The 20962-nt window shown below is 30.5% G+C and overlaps 3 protein-coding genes across 4 annotated transcripts in view; 1 reads left to right on the top strand and 2 right to left on the bottom strand.

The window, feature by feature from the left end:
• Window positions 1–269: 269 nt before the first annotated feature.
• On the bottom strand, window positions 270–2390 carry MRG15 (mortality factor 4-like). The gene is made up of 6 exons (XM_015326050.2): window positions 1866–2390; window positions 1663–1780; window positions 1277–1588; window positions 985–1197; window positions 731–900; window positions 270–621 (listed from the first exon to the last, which is right to left on the bottom strand). Exons 1-6 carry the CDS (start codon window positions 1891–1893, stop codon window positions 449–451), a joined length of 1014 nt encoding a protein of 337 aa, XP_015181536.1. The 5' UTR covers window positions 1894–2390; the 3' UTR covers window positions 270–448.
• Window positions 2391–2611: 221 nt separating this feature from the next.
• On the bottom strand, window positions 2612–5433 carry LOC107069077 (tRNA (carboxymethyluridine(34)-5-O)-methyltransferase ALKBH8). The gene is given in 8 exon segments (XM_089172097.1): window positions 2612–3046; window positions 3049–3208; window positions 3284–3439; window positions 3527–3912; window positions 3973–4356; window positions 4438–4669; window positions 4744–5051; window positions 5313–5433. Coding segments are annotated over 7 exon segments (1815 nt in total). The 5' UTR covers window positions 4852–5051; window positions 5313–5433; the 3' UTR covers window positions 2612–2657.
• Window positions 5434–6794: 1361 nt separating this feature from the next.
• Window positions 6795–20962, top strand: part of LOC107069076 (SNF4/AMP-activated protein kinase gamma subunit) — a 26011-nt gene continuing 11843 nt past the window's right edge. The window contains exons 1-8 of one of the 2 annotated variants that reach the window (XM_015326041.2): window positions 6795–6935; window positions 7530–7593; window positions 8327–9043; window positions 10319–11007; window positions 14179–14269; window positions 14415–14773; window positions 14953–15168; window positions 17340–17382. In XM_015326041.2, the coding sequence (XP_015181527.1) occupies window positions 8335–9043; window positions 10319–11007; window positions 14179–14269; window positions 14415–14773; window positions 14953–15168; window positions 17340–17382 (2107 nt within the window). In that variant the 5' untranslated portion in view covers window positions 6795–6935; window positions 7530–7593; window positions 8327–8334. Of the gene's footprint in view, window positions 6936–7503; window positions 7594–8326; window positions 9044–10318; window positions 11008–14178; window positions 14270–14414; window positions 14774–14952; window positions 15169–17339; window positions 17383–20962 lie in introns of both variants that reach the window. The other variant, XM_015326039.2, reaches the window with a different exon arrangement.

The following is a 20962-nucleotide window of genomic DNA, read 5'->3' as shown; positions in this document are numbered from 1 at the left end:
CACTATCTTCGAATGTAAGCTTGTCAAGAAGAAAATAATAAATTTTAGATAAAAAATGAAATAACTTAATTTAAAAAGATATATCAAGTAAATAATAATCAAGTCGTTTTCATTTATATTCTGACGTTAATTTGTTGCTCTTTGCAATTTTTAGTATTACGTATTTCTTTTTATAATAAAAATTTCTATGCAATTTGTATCTCACTATTACATCTGACATCAACTATAAGAATAAACCATTTAATTAATTCTATGAAAATTAGGAATAGTTTGTTTCCGCTAGTATATTTATTATTATTTGTTTATCAGGCGATTTAACGAATATCTACTATAAAATAAATTGTAAAATTCGCAATAATTTACAATTCTTTTTAACAATGTAAGCCGTTGCAGTACACTACGATCATTCGATAAAAACGATTTAATATGTTAATTATTTAGAATTTTCTTAACCGTACTTTCGATGATAGTCTGGTGGAGGATCTGTATAATCTTGTTGCAAACTGAATAGTTCGACATGATTCTTTTGCAAGTATTGTAAGAACTCATGAAAGTGAGATAGCAATAATTGTATACTCCTTTCGTCTAGAGTAGTGTAGGATAACATACCGCCTAGTCTAACTGAAAATAAACGGAAATAAAATTATATAGTAAATAAATATATACTATATTATAGTTACATAGGAAATATAATTATATATATTATATATAAGACATTTAGAATCTTTACCAAATAGTCGAAGTAAATGAAACGCTCCATACATTTGACTGGGCAAAACATCTGGATTGTCATTCATCATCTGAATAAATTGTGGACGTTCCCATTTATATAATAATTGAAGACCTAAAGTAATGTTAAAGTAATCCCTAATTCCTTTAGTTATTTCCATAATGCTTTCCCTGAAACGAGTATTTAAAATTAAACATTTTATTGTTATAATATATCTTTCATCATAAATAATAAAAGGTTATATGAAAACTAACTTAGTAGATTCAGGTTTTCCAAGTGACTTTGATTCTACGTAATCATCTAAAACTTTATCGACTGTATTCTTAACAGGAAGGACTGGTAATTTGTGATGTTTTAATATTACTTCCGATTCATCTATCAGTACAAATTTTAATTCTTCCGGTATTTTAATTTTAACTTCAGCCTTAGTCAGATATTCTTCATTTTCACTCGTTGGCTCTATTCGGCTATAATATAATTTATTTTACTATTATTATTTTCAAAACATATTTGTAATAAAAAGAATAAAGTATTTCAATAACAAACCTGCGCTTCTTGCGTGGTGCCTCAGTTGTAGGAGTATCATGGGATGTTGAAGGTGTAACGATACTACTAGCACTCTTACTAAATCGACTAATACTTTTATCAACATTTGCTACTGGTGTGCTAGCTCTACTATCTGTATCTTTTTCTCTACCAACATCACTTCTTCTTCCTTGCGTTTTGGAGCCTGTGCTACCTTTTTTATTTTTTTGTGCGCTTTGTTGATTAGAATGTGCTCTTTGCACTTCACGCTGTTTTTGTACATTAGCTTCGTTATATTTTAATACACGACTTTCCGGCACCCATTCATCCCAGCTATTAATTAAATATAATATAAATTAGGATTCATAATGAGAGTAGTCAAATTAGAATTTATCTCTTATACTTACTTTTTATTCCAACCGGCATAGTGAATAAAATATTTAATTTGTTTCTCCTTCGTGATGGATGATTTTAAACATTTGGCTTCGTAAATCAATGGTCCATGGAAACATAATACCTTTTCACCTATTTCACAGAAAATGAAATTAGCATATGTGACAATACATCAAATAAATAATTATTCTAGCTATGTAATAATATAAAAATATACCTTCTTGAAATTTACACTTCGGTGGCATTTTCACAGTTTGTTGAATATTAATATTGGTAATAATTATTTTAACCTATCGAATATTTCAAATTATCGTTCGTATTTAAGTTCAACAAAGCACTGTAGATTACCACAAGTATTCATTAGTTTCAATATATTTATTAAATCATTTTAAACAGTTCTTTGTATTTTTTCGGTCAGTAGAAATGCATTTACAAACACAGTAAACAAATCTATTTCATCTAGCCAATCACAACACTAGAATTATTAACTATTAGCTGCATGTCTATAACTATATGTAATATGTATACACATTATTTTTAATTTTTATTTTTTCATAAGAAATTACAGGTTATTTGGCCGCACCCTGTATATAATATGATTTATATTTCATTATTTGTAAGAAACAGTTTTTATATAATATAATGACAAATATTAAATATAATACTTTTGTATAAAATAATTAAAATAATTAAAAATAAATATATTATTTTATTATGAAAAATTATAGGTTATAATTAAAGATATAGCATTATGGCGATATTATTTAGACTAAAGTATACACAACGATCAATTATTCGATGGAAACCAACCTTAAAGTGTTACGTGAATGCTATTGGCTGAGGTGAATATACATATCACATCTATACATATCATATATATGATGACATAATGTCACATATATGTATATATATATATATATATATATATATATATATATATGTAATATAAGTAAACAGAAAGTATAAAATCAAAAACAATTTTATTTAGTATCTTTATTTTTGTACACAACTATATATTCTTCTCTAAAATTATGCACCAATTACCTTGATCATAGTAAGTATCATTGATCGAAACCAGAGGAATCTCTGAACATAACATTGACAATTCATTTTCTTCAAAAAGATGATAATACCTGAGAAAATGATCACCACTTTTCTTTTTCCAAGGTACAAGCATATCGCTGTGAGTAAATTCTGTTCGATTTCTATGTACAGGAAGTAACAAATTTTGTTCAGTTTTTTGTAATGTACATGCATTATTATCATTATCATTTCTCTTATTAGTATTATATTTTAAGTAATTGGATTGCTTGGAATTTTTGTTCTGGTCTTTCGCCCAAACATAGATCAAACATTTACCATAGGGTCTGAGTATGCGTATCATTTCAGAGATTGCTTTTTTCTTCTTTGTTCAGTCGACAAATGATGAATAACAGCGATACTTATTGCACCGTCTACTGAATTGTCTTTGTATGGTAAATGCAAGCAATCGGATAGGAGTACTTCGAAATTTCTTTTTCTACATATTTCTGTTAACTTAGAACTTCGATCGCAACCAATCTGTTAAATTAAAATTGACAACTGTACAAACATCATGTAACAATACAATAACACTTATAATCGTTTGTCACATACTTTAAAAATATGTTCATTGGTTTGAAGATATTTCCCATTTCCACAACCAACATCTACTATTAATGAGCCGTCGTTTAAACTGTTTAAAAACTTGATTACATTAGGCCAGCCTTTGCTTCGAGTTTCGCTAAAGTGATCTGAGATTTCATCGTATACCTAAAAACATTTTTTATACGATTAAAAAATTACAATTTGCATTAGATTATAATATATAAATCTACATTATTAATAAATTATACATACTTTATGTACATAAAATTGTTCTAATTCCATTGCCGACTTATTGTTTATAGAAGAAGAAAAAGAGTTTTTATTTGAATCGCAGTATTCAACAAACTTACAAGTACAAGGACCTCTTTGTACTTTTCGAAATGTGAATGAAGTTCTTATACCTCGCATTTGTTTTACCATTCCATTTGGAGTTTCAATTAAATCGCTATGCTTTGAAGAAATTCCATGCATCCAGGCATAACGTGCTTCATCAGTCATAACTAACAATGAACGACGAGGTAGAACAACATTGACTTTCGCATTTTCTTTTTTAAAATTCATAATACATGAAGAACCCAATGATAAAGAAAGTATAATATTATTGAAAGGACTATGTGAGTCAATGTGTGGAGGTATTCCTAAATAAAGCAGATAAATATTTTAAATAGAGTATTGATTATCTTTTTTGTGATTAGTACCTTGACCAGGTAAATAACGATTGATAGTAAGCTGATCATAATCGTATGCTCCACATTCGTGTTTTTTAAATCTATCCTGTAAAAATCTACATTCTTCCGGAATTGGAATAATTGGTGTATTAGGATTAACATCGTTCGAATGATATTGAAATTCGTATCCAAAGTGTTTAGCTTTTCTTTGTTTTAGATCAGATGAAAAAGGTCCTACAAAAAATGTCTATTGTGTAAAAATACTTTGATATTTTAAATTAATATTATTACCATCTTCTGTCCAATCAATTATATTCAATAAAGACTTCTCTTCTTCTTCGCTTACAAAATCTTCTATTACTTTCAGACCAGGTGGCAATATAGAATCGGGTGTATCCTTATTTAAATCAGGTACTAAAAAATATAAAAGTTAATGTTTAATTTCTTAGATATATGTTTCATATATATAACGAAAAGAATAAATAAGTAATATACCTGATTCAGTATACGTTAAATACAGTGGTGTATTTTGACCATTCAATTTAAAGCGTCCATGTATTTTATTGTACAATTGAATAGCATCAGTTTCTAATGAACATTTAATGAAACAATAAGTACGTCCTAGTGGCATGATAAATTCGCAATTAGATATTATAGGTGAAATAATATTCTGCAGCATTTCTTTATCTAAGCCAGTGGATAAGCCTGCATTGCAAATCAGTATATTCTATTGACAAAAAAATATAACTTAAAGGCTCGAAAATAAATGATATTAATCAAACGATAGAAAAAAGAACTAACTTTGGTAGGTTTGTCGCAACATTTAATATTCATATCCCTCATAAGCCTGTAGTATGCACGCTTTTGTTTTCTCACGCTCTTAGTTATAATCTTAGATTCGAGTTCCATAATATCTATTTCAGCACAGCGTTAACTGTATCGTGTAAGAGTATAAATTGAGAACGTATTCACGTGGATTCACGTGTTACAGAATCGTACGACTAATAACCTACGATGACGATACTTAGAATAATATTAAAACGTGACGTGAGTCATTTCATTACAAAAGAGCAAATCGTTGAGAAATACCTGAGGAAAACCTACATAACCTAAAATTAGAACAAAAACAAAATATTTAAAACCTATAACATATAAATCATCAATAAAATATTTAAATCAAATAATTCATATGAAGTTTGCCATAGTCTCGTAACAAGATAGAAACTACGAAATAGTAAATAGACAGAAATAAAGAAAGAAAAAAATATCTAGTCTACAACCAGTCGTATACCTAACGCGTGCAAATGGCAGCAGCTCGAAACAACGGTAACAGAGCATTTAAACGACCGGCCGGTGAGGGAGTTACGTACATTTTTAAAGGGGTAAAATTGTGCAGCACTTTCCTTAGCGCAATTGCATACGTTTGTGTATAGTTAGATGAGAGCGCGCGTGAAGCTGAATAAAAAAGAGGGGTATCAGTCTGCTCTCGGCAGCGCTACTACAAGGATCGAAGAGACGCCAATCGGAAGCGTTTTCTCTTCGATCCAATCGCCACGTTACATACACATACGCTCGTACACATTTGTGGTTGTTTATTTATTTCCTTAAAAAGAAAAATACGTGTTTGTTTGTTATTTTCTTTCTTTTTTTTCTCTCTCTTTCTTTCTCACTCATCCACACACAAACACACACACACACATTTTCTTTCTCTACATCTATATATCTTTATCTTTCTTTCTCTTTTTATCTCATGTATTTTATCATTATCAAATCAGAACGATCTAAAGGAAGAAAGTATGTGTGTTTCGCTTATCTTTCCTTATGATTTTGCGGAAAAAGCTGGGCCGGCCCGAACGACCATTTTATGTGCAGTTTGAAGGACGTGATTCCTGAAAGTGTGAAAGAATATAGTCGCGCATTAGAAATAGGAATTAAGTCATTCTACTAGTCTCTTTCATTTCGTTCACTAGCCCCTCTTTTTTTCTTTCTTTCTTGCTTGCCTATCTATATCTATATACGGATATATATGCATACATATGTGCAATCAGTAAATTCGATTTTGGTAAAAAAGAACGGTGTAGGAGCCAGATCGCTCGAGTTACGTGCGCGATTGCGTTGATACGGATGCGCTCGGCTTAGCCTCAAGGTCGTGTCGTTTGTCGTTCCGGCAACGTGCCGGCTAACGCCAAGAACGTGCAAGAGAGGGGAAAGGAGAGAAGAAAACGCATCGATCCTTTTTTCCGCATCGTGACATCCCCTTTCGACATGTTGTTTCTCTTTCTTTCTCTTTTTCTCTCTCTTTCTTTCTTTCTTACTCTATTTCTATCTTATCCATCGTAATAGTCCAGCCAGCAGTTAGTAATTTAACAAGGGTGGTGAGAGAGAGAAAAAAGGGGAAGGTGTAGTGACACGCTTAAATTTTTTTATTCGGAGAAACGGTATGCTCCCTTTCCCCCACCTTCCTAATATTTCTTTGTTATTTTCAAAAAGAACGTAACAAAAATTCGCGCGTAAACCTCAACGGTCGATTGGTCGATAACGTTTAAAAGTGTTTCATCGAAAGGAGTAATGTATTATTATTCGTGAAATGTTAACGTATTTTTCTAATTTATTGCATTTTAGAAGATTATTCATTGTTCATCGAAACGAAGAAGAAATAGAGGAAGAAAACCAAGAAGAAAAGTGTTCGATTGTAATAATGAAATATTGCAATATTTTAAAATTGCCATAAAGAAATGTAACAGTGTTGCCCTTCCTCCCCCCGTAACAGCGCTTAAGTCTCCATATTCTTCATCTTTCCGAACGTCAACGAACATTACCGAGTGTTTACGAACATTAGCGAGCGTCTACGAGCGCGTACAGCTGTTTACATTTTGTAATATTTTTCAACTTTAGAAGAAGAATTTTTGAAGAACGAGGATAAAAGGACGTAAAATCGCAAGAGTTTTTAACATCGATGTTTGAATTTCCAAGAAAGGATCAAACTCGTGATGGTATTACTTAATTGGTTACGGTACCTTATTTTTTCTTACGTCTCTTACCACAAGGAAAATCTAATCTAACCTCACAATTTTATTTATAATATTTGTCTTGTTATTTGCCTTTTTTCGAAGAATTCTATTAGAAAAGACAATTTCGTTTTGAATTTCATTTTTTTCTTTTCATTAAAGTTTTTTACGTTTGACGAAAAAGAAAGAAAGAAGGGAAGGAAGGAAGGAAGGATTAAAAAATATAAGGAAACGCCTTTTTGTTTTTCTAACGCCGAATACAACATGTCAACTTCTAACTCTGATTGCTTATTTAATATAAAATAAATTTTAGATAAATATATAACATATATATTTTAATTACTCCTTAAGACGATCCTGTTTGTTGAACATTTTGTGGCGCGTAATTCAAATTCGTGTGCGTGAGACAAATTTTATTTCCCGTTTTATTTCTTATACTGAATTTATTTTAATCGACGAAAATTACAGTGATAAATATATATATATATATATATATATATATATATATATATTACAAATGAGATACATAACATGTTAATATAAAATTATAAAGATCGTTCTACTTTTCGACGACTCTAGAAGATTAATTCCTGCTTGTATATACTGACTGCCTTTCTGGAATACTCTGACTTCCATTATTAAGGTGAGTTTTATCATCATTATTATTATTATTATTATATTTTTATAATCAAATAGAACGTTCAAAAAAAGAATTTATTTTTTGTTATTACATCTCAATTGTTTCATCAATCGATTATACTAATTGAAACAAGGTAAATTCTAAAAAAAAAAAAAAGAAAACGAAAGAAACAAGGAATCAATTGAATATCACAGATAAGTCGTTTTCATATTTCATGATGATTAATGAAAAAACTTGTGAAGCATCTGTGACACGCGATCTGTATGAGCGTCTACAACATTTCTCGATATCATATTGATTTCCGATGATCCACTTGGCGCGTGATGTATGATTTTGTAATCCTCACATAAGTATGTACCACCAGTTTATATGCTCAATACGTGCACCGCACTCAAAGCGCGATGACTAAACAAATTCTTCGTAAGCTAGAGAGGAGTTGACTCTCCGCAATATCATACCACAAATACATGCATAAATACACACCCATATATATATATATATATATTATATTTAGTCTCACACGAGCCAATGTAAGGTATCATGAAAGAAAGCCAAAGTGTTTGTCGGCTTTTTCATTAGTGAAACAAGTAGATAGGATGCAAACGATCTTGGCTGTGTTATTACATTAACAGTTCGTTTAAATCGAATGTTTCTATACCAACTAAATAATAATAAGTTCGATTAAACGAGAATTACATTAATAAAGAGGATATTTTATTTCTTTTTTAATAATTAGGTTTCTCAATGGAGGATAATAGTAATAGTAAAAGTAACAAGGATTCGTGCGATGTCGACAACAAGAAGAAAAAGAAGAACAATAACGTCGTTAATCGTAACAATATGAACGTAGAAACAGAAGGAAAGAAATCTGCTTCATCCGACGTGGAAATCTTGCCTAAGAATGTGGACGATTGTAAAGATAATAAACAATTAAAAAAGCGTGACAACAACGAGGAGGAAGAGGAAAGTTCAGAAGTCAATTGTTGTAAGGTATTTGACGACGAGGAGACAACGAAAACGGCTAAAAAAGAGGAGGAAACATCAAGTACGAGTACCTCTAGTTGTACGTCCGAAGACGAGTCTGAAACCAGTTCAGAGGATAAAACGGAACCACCAAAAACCGAGCCTAGTAAAAGTCTCGATCAAGAAACAGTAACAACGACCGAATTAACGGAAACAATGACCAATAAAAACGAAGATACCACTGATGACAGTGACATCGAGGATGATCTTATTTCGGCTATCAATTACAATACTATTACCTCATTGGCTGCCCTCAAGGATATGCTACAATCCTCTGGAGAGGATTCTGATGGGGTCGATAGTTTCTTTCATCATTACTTTCTTTCTCATGTCAATAGGTTACCATCAAGAAATCAAACTCATAGTCCTTATCCTTGGGGTAGAAGATTGTCTGAATGCAGAGAAGAAGATGAATATGAAACAGAGGAAGGTAAGAATGGAGATATATATTGTCGTCGTTGTTGTTGGGTTTTTTACTTGCTTGTTTGGTTTCCATTTTCTCATATAATTGTCTCTCTATTTCTTTCTCTCTCTCTCTCTCGCTCTCGCTCTTTCTCGTTGATCAAGAATTATGTCTCATGTTAGCACGTGATTTACAAGTACAACGAGCGCAACAACATTCTTATTTTCTACGAAGTACAACATTATCTCTATCTGCTATCCAATTAAGCTTACTTTTCTTCCTCCAACTCTTTATTCTCGCTATTCTCGCGATCTTGTTTAATTGTAATATATATATATATATATATATTAATATATATATATATATATATATTCCTCTATCTCTTTCTCTCTTTTTCTCGTTAATTCATTAAGATTCTTCAAGTATCAGAGAATTCCCTATGTATATATATATATATATATATATATATATATATATGTTAACAGAGGGAATTCGATTGAAACGAGAAAAGCGAGTTAAAAGACGAAGTTACGAAATTTCAGGTTCGGCCATTAAAGAAAGAAAGAAAGGAAAAGAGAGAGAGAGAGGAGAAGATTGCTATTACGAGATAGGAGAGCTCGTTCGACTGCGAGTGCTAAGATTAGCGTTACACCAATCTGGTCTTTTAGCTTCGTTTAGTTTCGTTTGGCAACGGCCGTCCTACAAGTGCAAAAAGTCACCCCACTTAGGCAACACAACGCCTGATCTACTATATTCTACGTGTGTAAATTCTACGTGGTGTGATTTATTTATAGATAACAAAAATTGTAAAACTCTTCTTTATACTCTTTATTATCATCATCATCATCATCATCATTATCATTATCATTGTTGTCGTCGTCGTCGTCGTCGTCATCATTGTTATCGTCATCGTCATCGTCATCGTAGGAAAAAAACAAGCGAACAAACAAAAAACATGACTCATTTTCTTTCAGTATACAAACAAAATTAATAAACGAGTGGGTGTATGTTACATGTAATCAAATTAACAGGAAAACATAGAAACCATTCATAGCTTACAGTAAAAATTATAGAAGCAACTAATGTAATATACTAAACCTTTATTACATTTTGAAAAATATATTTTAATTTAATATTTATTAATTTTTGTTAATGCACAAAATTTGATGAAACGTGTAATATAGACTTATTCTTTTAAACAACCATTAAAATAATATAAACCACACGCAATATATAAATATCTACGTTTAAAAATAATATCACAATTTACATATCTGTATTACATGAATATATTTTTTATAGGTAAAAATGCAGAAACAATTATCAGTAAGAAGGAAGAAACAAAGAATGAAGAGTCTCAAGATAATACTCGAGAAGCTAGCATATCTTCGAAAGGTTCAAGCCCAACATCCTCAGAAAGATCAAGTTCGGAAAGAATCGATCTTAAATCGAATCAATCCTTGAGCATATCCGAAACTAAATCCGCATTGATAACATCCATTAACCCAACAATGCCAATGACAACGATGACTCTGACAGCAGCATCATCAATGACATCATCGATTACGTCAGCTTCATCGGCAACGACGATGACTACGATTACAACTATGCCTACTACTACAACTACTACATTGACTACATTGACTACAGCAGTTCCAACTACGACAGCTGTTACAACTTCTAGGTTTACCATGTCAACTGTTACGACTACTGTAACATCACCAACTTCAACAACAAAACCACCCCTTAGAAGAAGACACACTACTGGTCCAGGAATGACTTTTCCTGCTACTGATCCACCTTCTTATTCTAGCAGTATGACCTTCTCGAGAACTAGTCCATTACCAAGTCCACATTTGGACAAGAGATTCTTTGACAGTAGCTTGATAGAAATGAAGAGTCAAGCTAGTAGTTCTAGCACTCTCGATTATGATTCTACTGAGGAAGTATGGGTGCGTAGGGTTGACTTCATACAGGAGAGAAAAAGAAAGGTGAGTCCCTATATAATAATCTTTTTTTTTTCTTTCTTTTTGTGGTTTTTTCAATGAATTCTTATAACTATGAACAAACCCCATCCCCGACTCCAGAAATTGTCGTTGGTTTTTAATTATTGTACAGATCAACGAATTAAGCTCGGTATGTGTTCGGCGGAAGGTAGATGTTAATTACAAAAAAATAACTAATAATAACGAGAAAATTATCATTCATCGATTCACATCGTGATCATACTCTAATTCCAAGTTATTCATTCACGTTAGGAATAAGTTAAAACACGTTTGAAAGAACGATGTGTAAGTGTCTCTTTCAAATGAAAAGCAGAAGCCATTGGAAAAGTCTTGTTGAAAAACATCAAGCAGCGTGATGATAGTGTTTGTCTTAGTTTATATTTAGAAGAAGATTTAAGCAAAATTATTATATATTTGTTTTTTATTAATGCATCTAATGAGCATTGGTAAAGTTAAGTGCACCAATTTTAGCAGAATTCTAATGCACTGTCGGTTGTCCACAAATGTAAAGAGTGCAATCGTGTTACTTAGGATTCAAACATTTAATATTATTTTAATTATCATTATGAGTAGAGCAGCATAAAATATTTTAGCGATTCTCGTTATACGTTTTGTATTTACTTAAGTGTATTTTCAACGTTGATGACACAGAATACACAAAGTTTCTGTTTCTCTCTCTATTTTTTTTCTTTCTCTCTCTCTCTTTCTCTCTTTCTCTCTTTTTCTCCCACTCATATGTTAGGTAAAGCCTCGGAAAATATGTCACATTCTCTCTTTTATATTTCAGAACATTACGCCAAGTTCTACCAACAGCGGCACACCCCTTACTATTTTGTTTGGTTGAAGAAAAAATCATTGTTTTGGTATGTAGTATTTGGCTTAGGCGATCAAGCATAATGTATTCTCCTATTTTGATATTTCTCAACGATCATCAGATACTAGAGAGAGATTACGTAATTATAACATAGGGGAAGGTTATTCGTAGAACTTCGCAATCAATAGAAATTAAATCAATGTCATTACCATGCCAATGAGACATGTATATATATTTTTTTTTTGTTTTCCTTTATTATTGTTATTATTATTATGATTATTATTATTATAATTATAATTATTATTATTATTGTTATTATTGGCATGCAATATATTTTACAGTTATTTATTTGTTTGTTTATTCATTTATTTACTTATTTATTTTGTATCATATGTATATGTGTGTATGTACACGACGAAAACATCACATTTGTGTATAAATATCCTGATCGTTAGATCTCATCTTTACTATGAATTAGAAATGATATCTTTATGTGCGATGGTAGAGCGAAAGAAATTAATAATTAAAAAATATTATTTTAGATGTAGGCTTCTTACTTTTTATTCGATATTAGATAGGAGATCCTTTTGATGACGAATGGCATTCCGTTATACGTTGTTTCTTTTCCTTTTTTCTTTTTCTTTACTTTATAGTGTCCCAAGTCGTTGCTTTCTCTTTGCAATGTTTTTCATTCGATCGTAGATTTTTCACTAATGATTTATTAACTATTTATTTTCCTCAAATTTATGAAATATTTGACCTCGTCTCGATTACGATTGACATTATAAAGATTCATTAATGCGATGAGATAGGAATTTTCTCTCTTCTTTTAATTCGCTAGTCAGACAATTCTTGTAATCGCAAATCTTTTATTTATCATCTTAACAATACTCGTAGTTTCACTCTTTTTTTATGAGTTTCATTGCACACATACACATACGCACATACACGCGTTTATACAATAGATAAGTCATACGTATAGATTCGTAGCTTAGCCTTTTATGAAAGAATTATCCTGTTGTGTAGAGAAAAAAAATAGAAGAAAAGAAAAAACATAGAGATTAGATATTTCCATTTTCAGTGTTTTTTTTATCTATAAGAAGAAAAAAAATAAGAAGAAGAGGAAGATCAAATAAATTTAATTTTTCTTATAATTAGAACATTAATTTGCGATTATATTTTCATAGTATGATAAGTGCATCAACGTTGTATAGTTTATTTAATAGACAACAGAGATATACATATATAGCCTCTTTGCAATTGTAATCTCTAAGAACTTTGATAAGGCAATGAGCGTTATGACTACATGATTGTCCGTGAAAATATTGTTATCGATGTCGACCAATGATGAGAAGATTTCAATTCACGATAATAGACAGATATTCCTCTACGCTTTTTTTCCTTATGTGAATTTATATCAGTTTTTGTCAGTTAACGTTTGTGTCTTCTGATAGGTACATCATTCTTATTATACGAGTTCATTCGGCTATAAGTTAGCAATTTGTAATACTTGCTTTTTCGTTGTTTTTTTAAATTTTTTATTTAATTAGTTTATTATGTCATCGGTTTCTTTAGGAAGAGTCCGAAAATATTCACTTGTGCCTTATTTGGATCGTTGCCCTGAATATGGAACTTATAAGGTAGTTATAAATATTGCAGAGACTTTTTTTTCTTTTCTTTTTGTTTTTATAAAGATTAATTGTTATTACGACATAAGTCAGTTAATTTAATTTGAATGTTTTAAGAAGATATTTGTTATTGTATTGCGAAAAAAAAAACAAAATTTTTACTTTATATCCCTTTATTACTTCTGGGATCATCGAACAAGCAAATGCTACATATAAAAGACAATCATTTTTTTGATCTCTTTGCTGTTGGTATAACTTGGGACACTATCTTTTAATATTTCAATGAAACATAGGATGAACTATCTGTATATTGCAAACAATATATATATATATATATATATATATATATATATATATATATATATATAAATGCATATTGTGTATATATAATATATTGATACTGTTTGCAAGATACTTAACGAAGTGACATCATGATGTTGAGATCTTTTAGATCAAACTTCCGCCGACTACAAAGACTTTACAAATTATATATTAGAATTTGAAGGATTTAATCTCTACAGTGTGGGTGTTTAATAAGTATGAGTTATTATGTCCTAAACAGAATATGACAATGGGTTCTCAAGTAGAAGGTTACTACGGAATATGCTGGAAAACTATATACTTCTATATAATAGATGTAAATCGATTAAGTGTTCCAAAGTGTTCAGTAAGTCTTATTACTGTATTTAGATAATACTTTTTTTTTGCTTTTAGGAACTTGGTTCACAGCCATTGCCAACTATAGTTACCGAAGATGCCGATAATAATCAAGGTTCTCATGAACAAGGCCATAGGCCTAGAGCAGGTAATTTTCTATTAATTAACAATATATTTTACAATTTTAAATATTAAAAATAGTTTATTAAAAAATAATTTGTATTATTTTACATACATTTTTAAGATACTCATAAAATATACTTCATATACTAATGAATTATATTTGTAATTAGGTACCTGGGGTTCTCATTCAAGACCTATTAGGAAACCAGCACCAGGAAGTGCACCAGGATCTGGAAACTCTACTCCACTCCCTCAACAACCTCCTGAACCTTCGGTATCCAGTTCGTCCAGTTCGAGCAAGGGTGGTAGAAAGGCTTCGGGTACACGTTCAGGATCTACTAGTCGTAGTAACAGTCGAAGTAACAGTGCAGAACGTAGAAGAAGCGGTGGTGGTGGTGGTGGTTCAGTCGACGACACAGCTAGTCCTACAAGAAAGCCTGCTCTTTTCGATGCCTTCAGACCAAGGAGCAAGTCTGATGCCAGTAAAAGAAAGCCTAGTCTTATTGCCAATATGAAGAGTGCTGTGCAGGTACATCCAAAGTTTATTTACGTTGATAAAAATTGAAATAGAATGAGAGGGATTATATCAAAATTGTGTATTAATATTGTGAAATATAAATTTAGCTTGATAATTAATTTTTATTTAATAATAATATACTTATCAATATTGTATTGTATTAATTGAAATACATTTTCTTTTGTTCATAGCATTCTCTTCACAGAGGATCACATGGAAGTTCATCGGGTGATGTACACACCGAAAAAGAACATCATAAAGATGCCAGAGAATCTAGAGAATCCAAAGAACAAAGTAGTAGACCTAGAGCAGGATCTGAAAGTAGTAGGAATCCTGTAAGCAAAGTTATGGATCTTATTAGACACAGAAGCCATAGTGCTCTTAGTGCTGAGGATAAAAGAAAAGCGGTGAGTTATAGATATATATTACTATTATTATTATTATTATTATCATTTTTATTATTATTATTATTATTATTATTATTATTATTATTATTATTTTAAAATGCAATAGATATACACAAATAAATATGTTATAATACTCTTATATAAATTTGGATATACAAATGTTTTTTATTGTCGAAAATGAAATTTATCTTAAGAGTTTTGTGGTCAACAAAATATCGTGATGCCTGCAAAATGAGATATCGTTTTCTCTCGTAACGGTTTCCCCTACGTTTATTCTTTGGATAAACACTGTTTAAATAAACTCGATTAGTTAGGTGTATGTGAAAGAGTACGTGGCATAAGCATACATATGTATGTACATACTAGCGAGAACGTCATTTGGTGGGAGTAAAGTCGCGCTTGTATCACGTTCATTTTAGCGATGCGTAGTGGGAACTGAAACGGAGAGAGTACAACACGCATTTTACACTCAGTACACGGTCGTCATACTTTACTGCTTAAGAATTACCGAGATTTTGTAAAATAGTAGTGTTTGCGAATTGCAAAAGATGTATTTGCATTATTGCTACAATCCGTTGTAATGTGTTCAGTGATTTATTATAATTATGCATACATATATGTTTTTTCTTTTCTTTCTTAATTATTTATTTATTTTCGTTTCGCGTTAAACTATAAAAACGGGTGTTAATTATGAAATTATTTTTATATATGTATATAAAAAAAGAAAAAAAAACCGTTAAAATCATTGTGTTTTAAATAAATCTGAATTAAGACGAATCAAGTGCAAAACTCATCGAACTTTATTCAATAAGTTTTACATCTGAATTCTCTTATACTTTTTTATATTTACATTTTATTTATCTTGTTGCTTAAGACTTTTTTTTTATCGATATAATTATGATGTAACATTACATTAAAAGAGCAATTATAATCTCGTGTACATTTTTTTCAATGTGAAAACTTGTAGTAGGTAGTATTGTGCAATCAAAGGTTTCCTGTTAATAAAAAGGAAAAAAGAAAAACATTAGTTAACGAGTTAGGCAACGCAAAATACGCATAAGTCATATTATTCTACACGTTTGACTCGAGGTGAAAGGTCATCCGATGACTCGATATTCTTTAGTTGATCGCGTATAAGTTGGGACACGTTTGGAATTACTTAGATTTTTCCTTTCAATGAGAAAAGAACTGAACAATTTATCTATTTCGTTTAAAAAATAAATGCACATACACACATTACTTATAAATAGGATTAAATATCTTCGGAAATCATAAATAAATTGTTATCTTAATACGAGATATAAATAATCTCTCTCTATGGTATTCTAAAAAAAAAAAGAAGAAAAAAATTAAAAGTTAATTTTATTTATCTCTTTTTTTTTTGTACTCTTTTAATCGATGACAATTTATGTTAATTTAATGTAAACTGCAGGAACAAATGTTCCTCACGCTTGTGTGTACGCGCTTCTATCAGTGATAACATTCGTATATGCACGTGTGTGTGTGCATGCGTGGGTGCGCGCGCGTTATGACATATTTTTATTCGAAAGGCCAAAATTTGTTTAATTTGTTTTCCTTTCACGTGCTGCGATAACACTCCGCTCGTGTTTTTTATATTAGGTATTCTATAACATTCTGTGTAAACTTTGACTTTTCTTCTTTTTATTAATGTCTTTCTTCGTTCCTTTTTTATTTTTTTTAATTAATAAATTAATAGAACGGGATATTAGCTTAATAATGTTATATCTGTTTTTTTAACACAAGGAATGTATTAATTTAGACCAGTCTCCTGACAAGAAGACTTTAACAAGATTTTTCATTAATAGTTTGAAAAAAAAATATATAAGAGAATTCAATATGTCATCCTATTTTCGATGGATTAAAAGTGGCAAAAGGGATGATTATTTTACCCCAAAACCTAGAAGTCGCTCTTTGGATTCGAAGACTCTAGAAGCTTCTGGCATTCGTCTGATCTTGCAAAATGTATTTCCTATAGTTTTATTCTTATAATTTTTCTGTTATTATTATCGATGATAAAAAGAACACTCTTTTTTTATTTAAATCCTCGTTTGCATAGTAGCATAGAAATTGTAAATAATTTTTTCTTATTATTAGTTTGATGATGAATAGATATAATTTTTAATAGCTCTCCTTTTTTCTTTTTGCTACAGAGGACAGCAGCTCAACATCATCAAGCACAGGTAGCTGCGCAAAGTGAGTAATTTGCATTTAATTTTTTAAAAATTAACAAAAAACAATGAAGAAAATGGCATCGAATAATCTTTTTAGCATATATATACAAACTTAAATGTTTACGTACATATTTATACGTTTAACTTAACAGCGTGAGATATTATTGTTTCATGTACACGATACATGTACGATGATAACACTGATTACGATTAATACATATGTACATATTCTAATTTATTTACCATGCATTTAAATTTATCGAGCATTATCATCAATAGTATCGATAAAGAGTGAATAGAAAATAGTGAAAAATATGGAAATTTATATGTATTATACATAGTTTACCGCGCTTTTGTGGTTTCAAAAATCACGTGGATCGATTAAGTATTTCAAAATGTTTTCGAAAGTTTTCGTTTGGTGGCACTACCTATGTTCACTTCTGATTGGTTCGTTTCAGACTATGCGCAGTATATTAATTATTGACTTGAGTCGTAAGCGCGTGATTGGTCAATTTAAAAAAATGCGCCATATTTTAAGCGAAAGATTCGACGGTAATGCGGGAAAAGTAGGGATAGAAAATAATGGTGCATAAAGAGTGACGAGAGGAGTAATCGAATGAGATTTTTTCTCTCTCTTTCTTTCTATTTCTCCCTATTTTTCTCTCTTTCTCTCCCATTAAATTCTTTCGAGTCACGAGCGCGCGATTTTCTAACTTGGGTGTATATAATCGGGATTCGTCTGATTGAGAGTCTGTCGGTGGCGCCTTCTTCATCATTGTAATTCGTTAAAAGTGTTTGTGTATTGCACCGTATATTAACCGAGTTTTCTTCTTTATTTTTTCAGTAATTAATCTCATTATCGGTTTTTTTTTAATTTTAATTTTTATTCATTTGTTTTTTTTTCTTTGTTTACTACTTTGGAACCTACAGTGTTTCACTTAGTCCGAAACGTATTCCTTGCAATATATTTGAATGTAGGAGAAGGAGAGTTCGATTGAATAGCGGAATAAAAGTGTATGTATCGAAAGTGAAAACGAGTAGTTCGTGCGTTTTCGTCGAAAAGCCGAAGTTGCGGGAAGAGAATTTAAGGTGCTGTTTCAGTAAGCTCATCACAACATAGACAGACCTGACGCTTTCATTTTCGATTGTGCATATTGTTTTTCTTAAGTGAAATTTGTGAGGTTAATTTGTGAAATTAATTCTCTACAAAAAGCAAGAAAAGTTCTTTTTTTTTTTATTTCGACGCTGGAAATCATGAAAATTTGAACGTTTACTTAAGACAAATATCTACGTTATTATTGATAGTTTTCTTGTGTTGTACAACTTTGCGTCACAATTTTTGGAAACGTAAGTCGAATTCAAATCAATGTCAATTATTCTATTGTCTTCGAGAATCGAAACGTTTTTGAAAAGTAGTTTTAAAAACTATCGAAACAAATAATATAGCCCTATAGCTTTAATTAATAATCGATGGATTTTTTTTCTTATGGAAAAATATATAACATAACCTTAACACATGATTTTTCTACGATCTAAAAATGAAATAATTTTCTTTCATTCATTTAGGTTCTGTCATTTCTAAAAAACGAAAATATGTTATGTTAGTAATTCATTAATGCATCGTTAGAAATTGTGAGGAATGTAAGAGCTTGCGTTTTGATTCTTACTCTTTCTCTCTCTCTCTCTCTCTCTCTTTCTCTCTCTCTCTTTCTCTCAAACGAAGATGCTGCAACGTTAATCCTATTTTTATTTCCTTTTTGTCACGTCTTACATGTTTTCATCTCCTTCTCTTTCTCTTTCTCTCACCACACACACAGACATACATTACAGAGCACACATTAGATATACAGAACATTAAATATTCTTATTTAACATCTGCTCAAATGTTCTTATAATCAACGTTCTATTTAGGAACAAAGAAAGGAAGAAAAAAAGGGAGAAAAAGAGAGAGAGAAAAAGAGAGAGAGAAGGTTCACTCCTTTTCTAGGTCATTTTAAATTCTACGTAGTTCGTTGAGCATAAACCATAATCGATTGAAACACATGCATCTTTTCTGGTAACTATTAAAATCAATTAACAAGGTAGATCATGTTTGTGGTTAATTTTATTTTTTTTTTTTGTTAAATGTAATTTTGTTAACATTTTATTTCTCATTTGAATAGTAAATAAGGAAGAAGATACAATTGGTTGTCATATCTCTTGCGACCTTGACTAATGAGCGAACGTCGCATTGTAGTGAATGAAAATAGTCCTTTGACGCGCTGTTTTTAGACTTTGCTGGAATTCAAAATTGTACGCGTTCTTCTTCTTCATCTTCGTTTTCTTCTTCTTTTTTCTTTTTTCTTCTTTTTTTCTTTTTTCTTTCTTTCTTTTTTTCTCTTTCCTTATCCTTGAAGACAGAATACGACGCATATGCGAAACGAATAAGGAACACGGCATAAGACGAGAAGAACCTTATTATTATTATTCAAGTTAATCCTTTCTTCCTGCTGCTGTAGCTATAGTTTTTTGTCGCTGACGCATCCACATAATTCCATCATAACGACCTGACCTAGATGAATATTCACCTTTATAAAATTATGACACTTATTATGCAACTTATTCTTTTTTATTTTTATTATTTATTATTATTATTATTATTATTATTATTATTATTATTATTATTATTATTATTTTGTTAAGATGACAAATGAAAAAGAAAATCATGAATCGAAGAATCATCGTTCATGTTTCGTTTAATTAGTTAATTCGTTATTATTGATAATTAGTTCTTGTGCTATAACAAAAATATAGCAAAGAATAATGGTTAACCTCATTTTTTATTTCATTATGTATTTTATTTTATGATTTTTTTGGGATTACGTCATATGTACATAGATATGTATTATATGTATACTCGTTGTCACGAATTTCGCATAACTCATAAGGTTATGTGCTCACGTTAACAAATTTAGTAACGAAAAAGAAATCTGATTCTCTTGTAAAGTAATACTCTTGATATATCATGAAGAAATGTGTCCGGCCATGAAAATATGACGTTTTTTAATGAATTTTTATTGTCAATAATATTTTTTTGTTTATTTGGAATTTGTTATCTATTCAAAATGGCTAATGCTTCTTTTATTTAATAAATTATTCATTGAAAGGATTACAAACAAATATATATATATTAACGGAGATGAAATAAGGAAAAAAAACGTAGATGATGCAATTACGATCTCGTTACATTTGTGAGATAGCATAAACACACGCATACACACATATGTTTCTTAGAATAGCAAACAGCAGTTTTGTTGTATCTTCACCTGCATTTAACAAGTCTGCAGTATGCTTATGTAAAATAATGCACAAGCTGAAATACTTTACTGCAGTTATTGCACTTGCGTGTGTATGTGTATGTTTACATATACAGGGTGGGTCAAAAGTTTCTTAGAAGTTTCATTTATTCTTATAATTCATTGTTGTACACAAAAAGTAAAAAACGGGCCCGTGATTAATTATCTTAAAATTTTATTTACAGCCCACCTTATATATATATATACACACGTGGGTTGCTTGAAAAGTTTTGATTCTAACATAGATACAACTTTTATTTCGTTCAG

This window comes from Polistes dominula, unplaced genomic scaffold (assembly GCF_049000335.1).
Source record: "Polistes dominula isolate Pdom_NZ unplaced genomic scaffold, Pdom_raw_medaka contig_73, whole genome shotgun sequence".
In the NCBI taxonomy this organism is placed as follows: Eukaryota; Metazoa; Arthropoda; class Insecta; order Hymenoptera; family Vespidae; genus Polistes; species Polistes dominula.
This window is presented reverse-complemented; position numbering and strand designations above follow the sequence as displayed.

Excerpts from the sequence above, each read along its gene's own strand:
- MRG15 (XM_015326050.2), bottom strand. The coding sequence starts at position 1,893 with ATGCCACCGAAGTGTAAATTTCAAGAAG. Across the intron at positions 1,781-1,865 it reads GAAGTGTAAATTTCAAGAAG|GTGAAAAGGTATTATGTTTC; the intron begins GTATATTTTTAT and ends TCTGTGAAATAG. Across the intron at positions 1,198-1,276 it reads GCACCACGCAAGAAGCGCAG|CCGAATAGAGCCAACGAGTG; the intron begins GTTTGTTATTGA and ends ATTATATTATAG.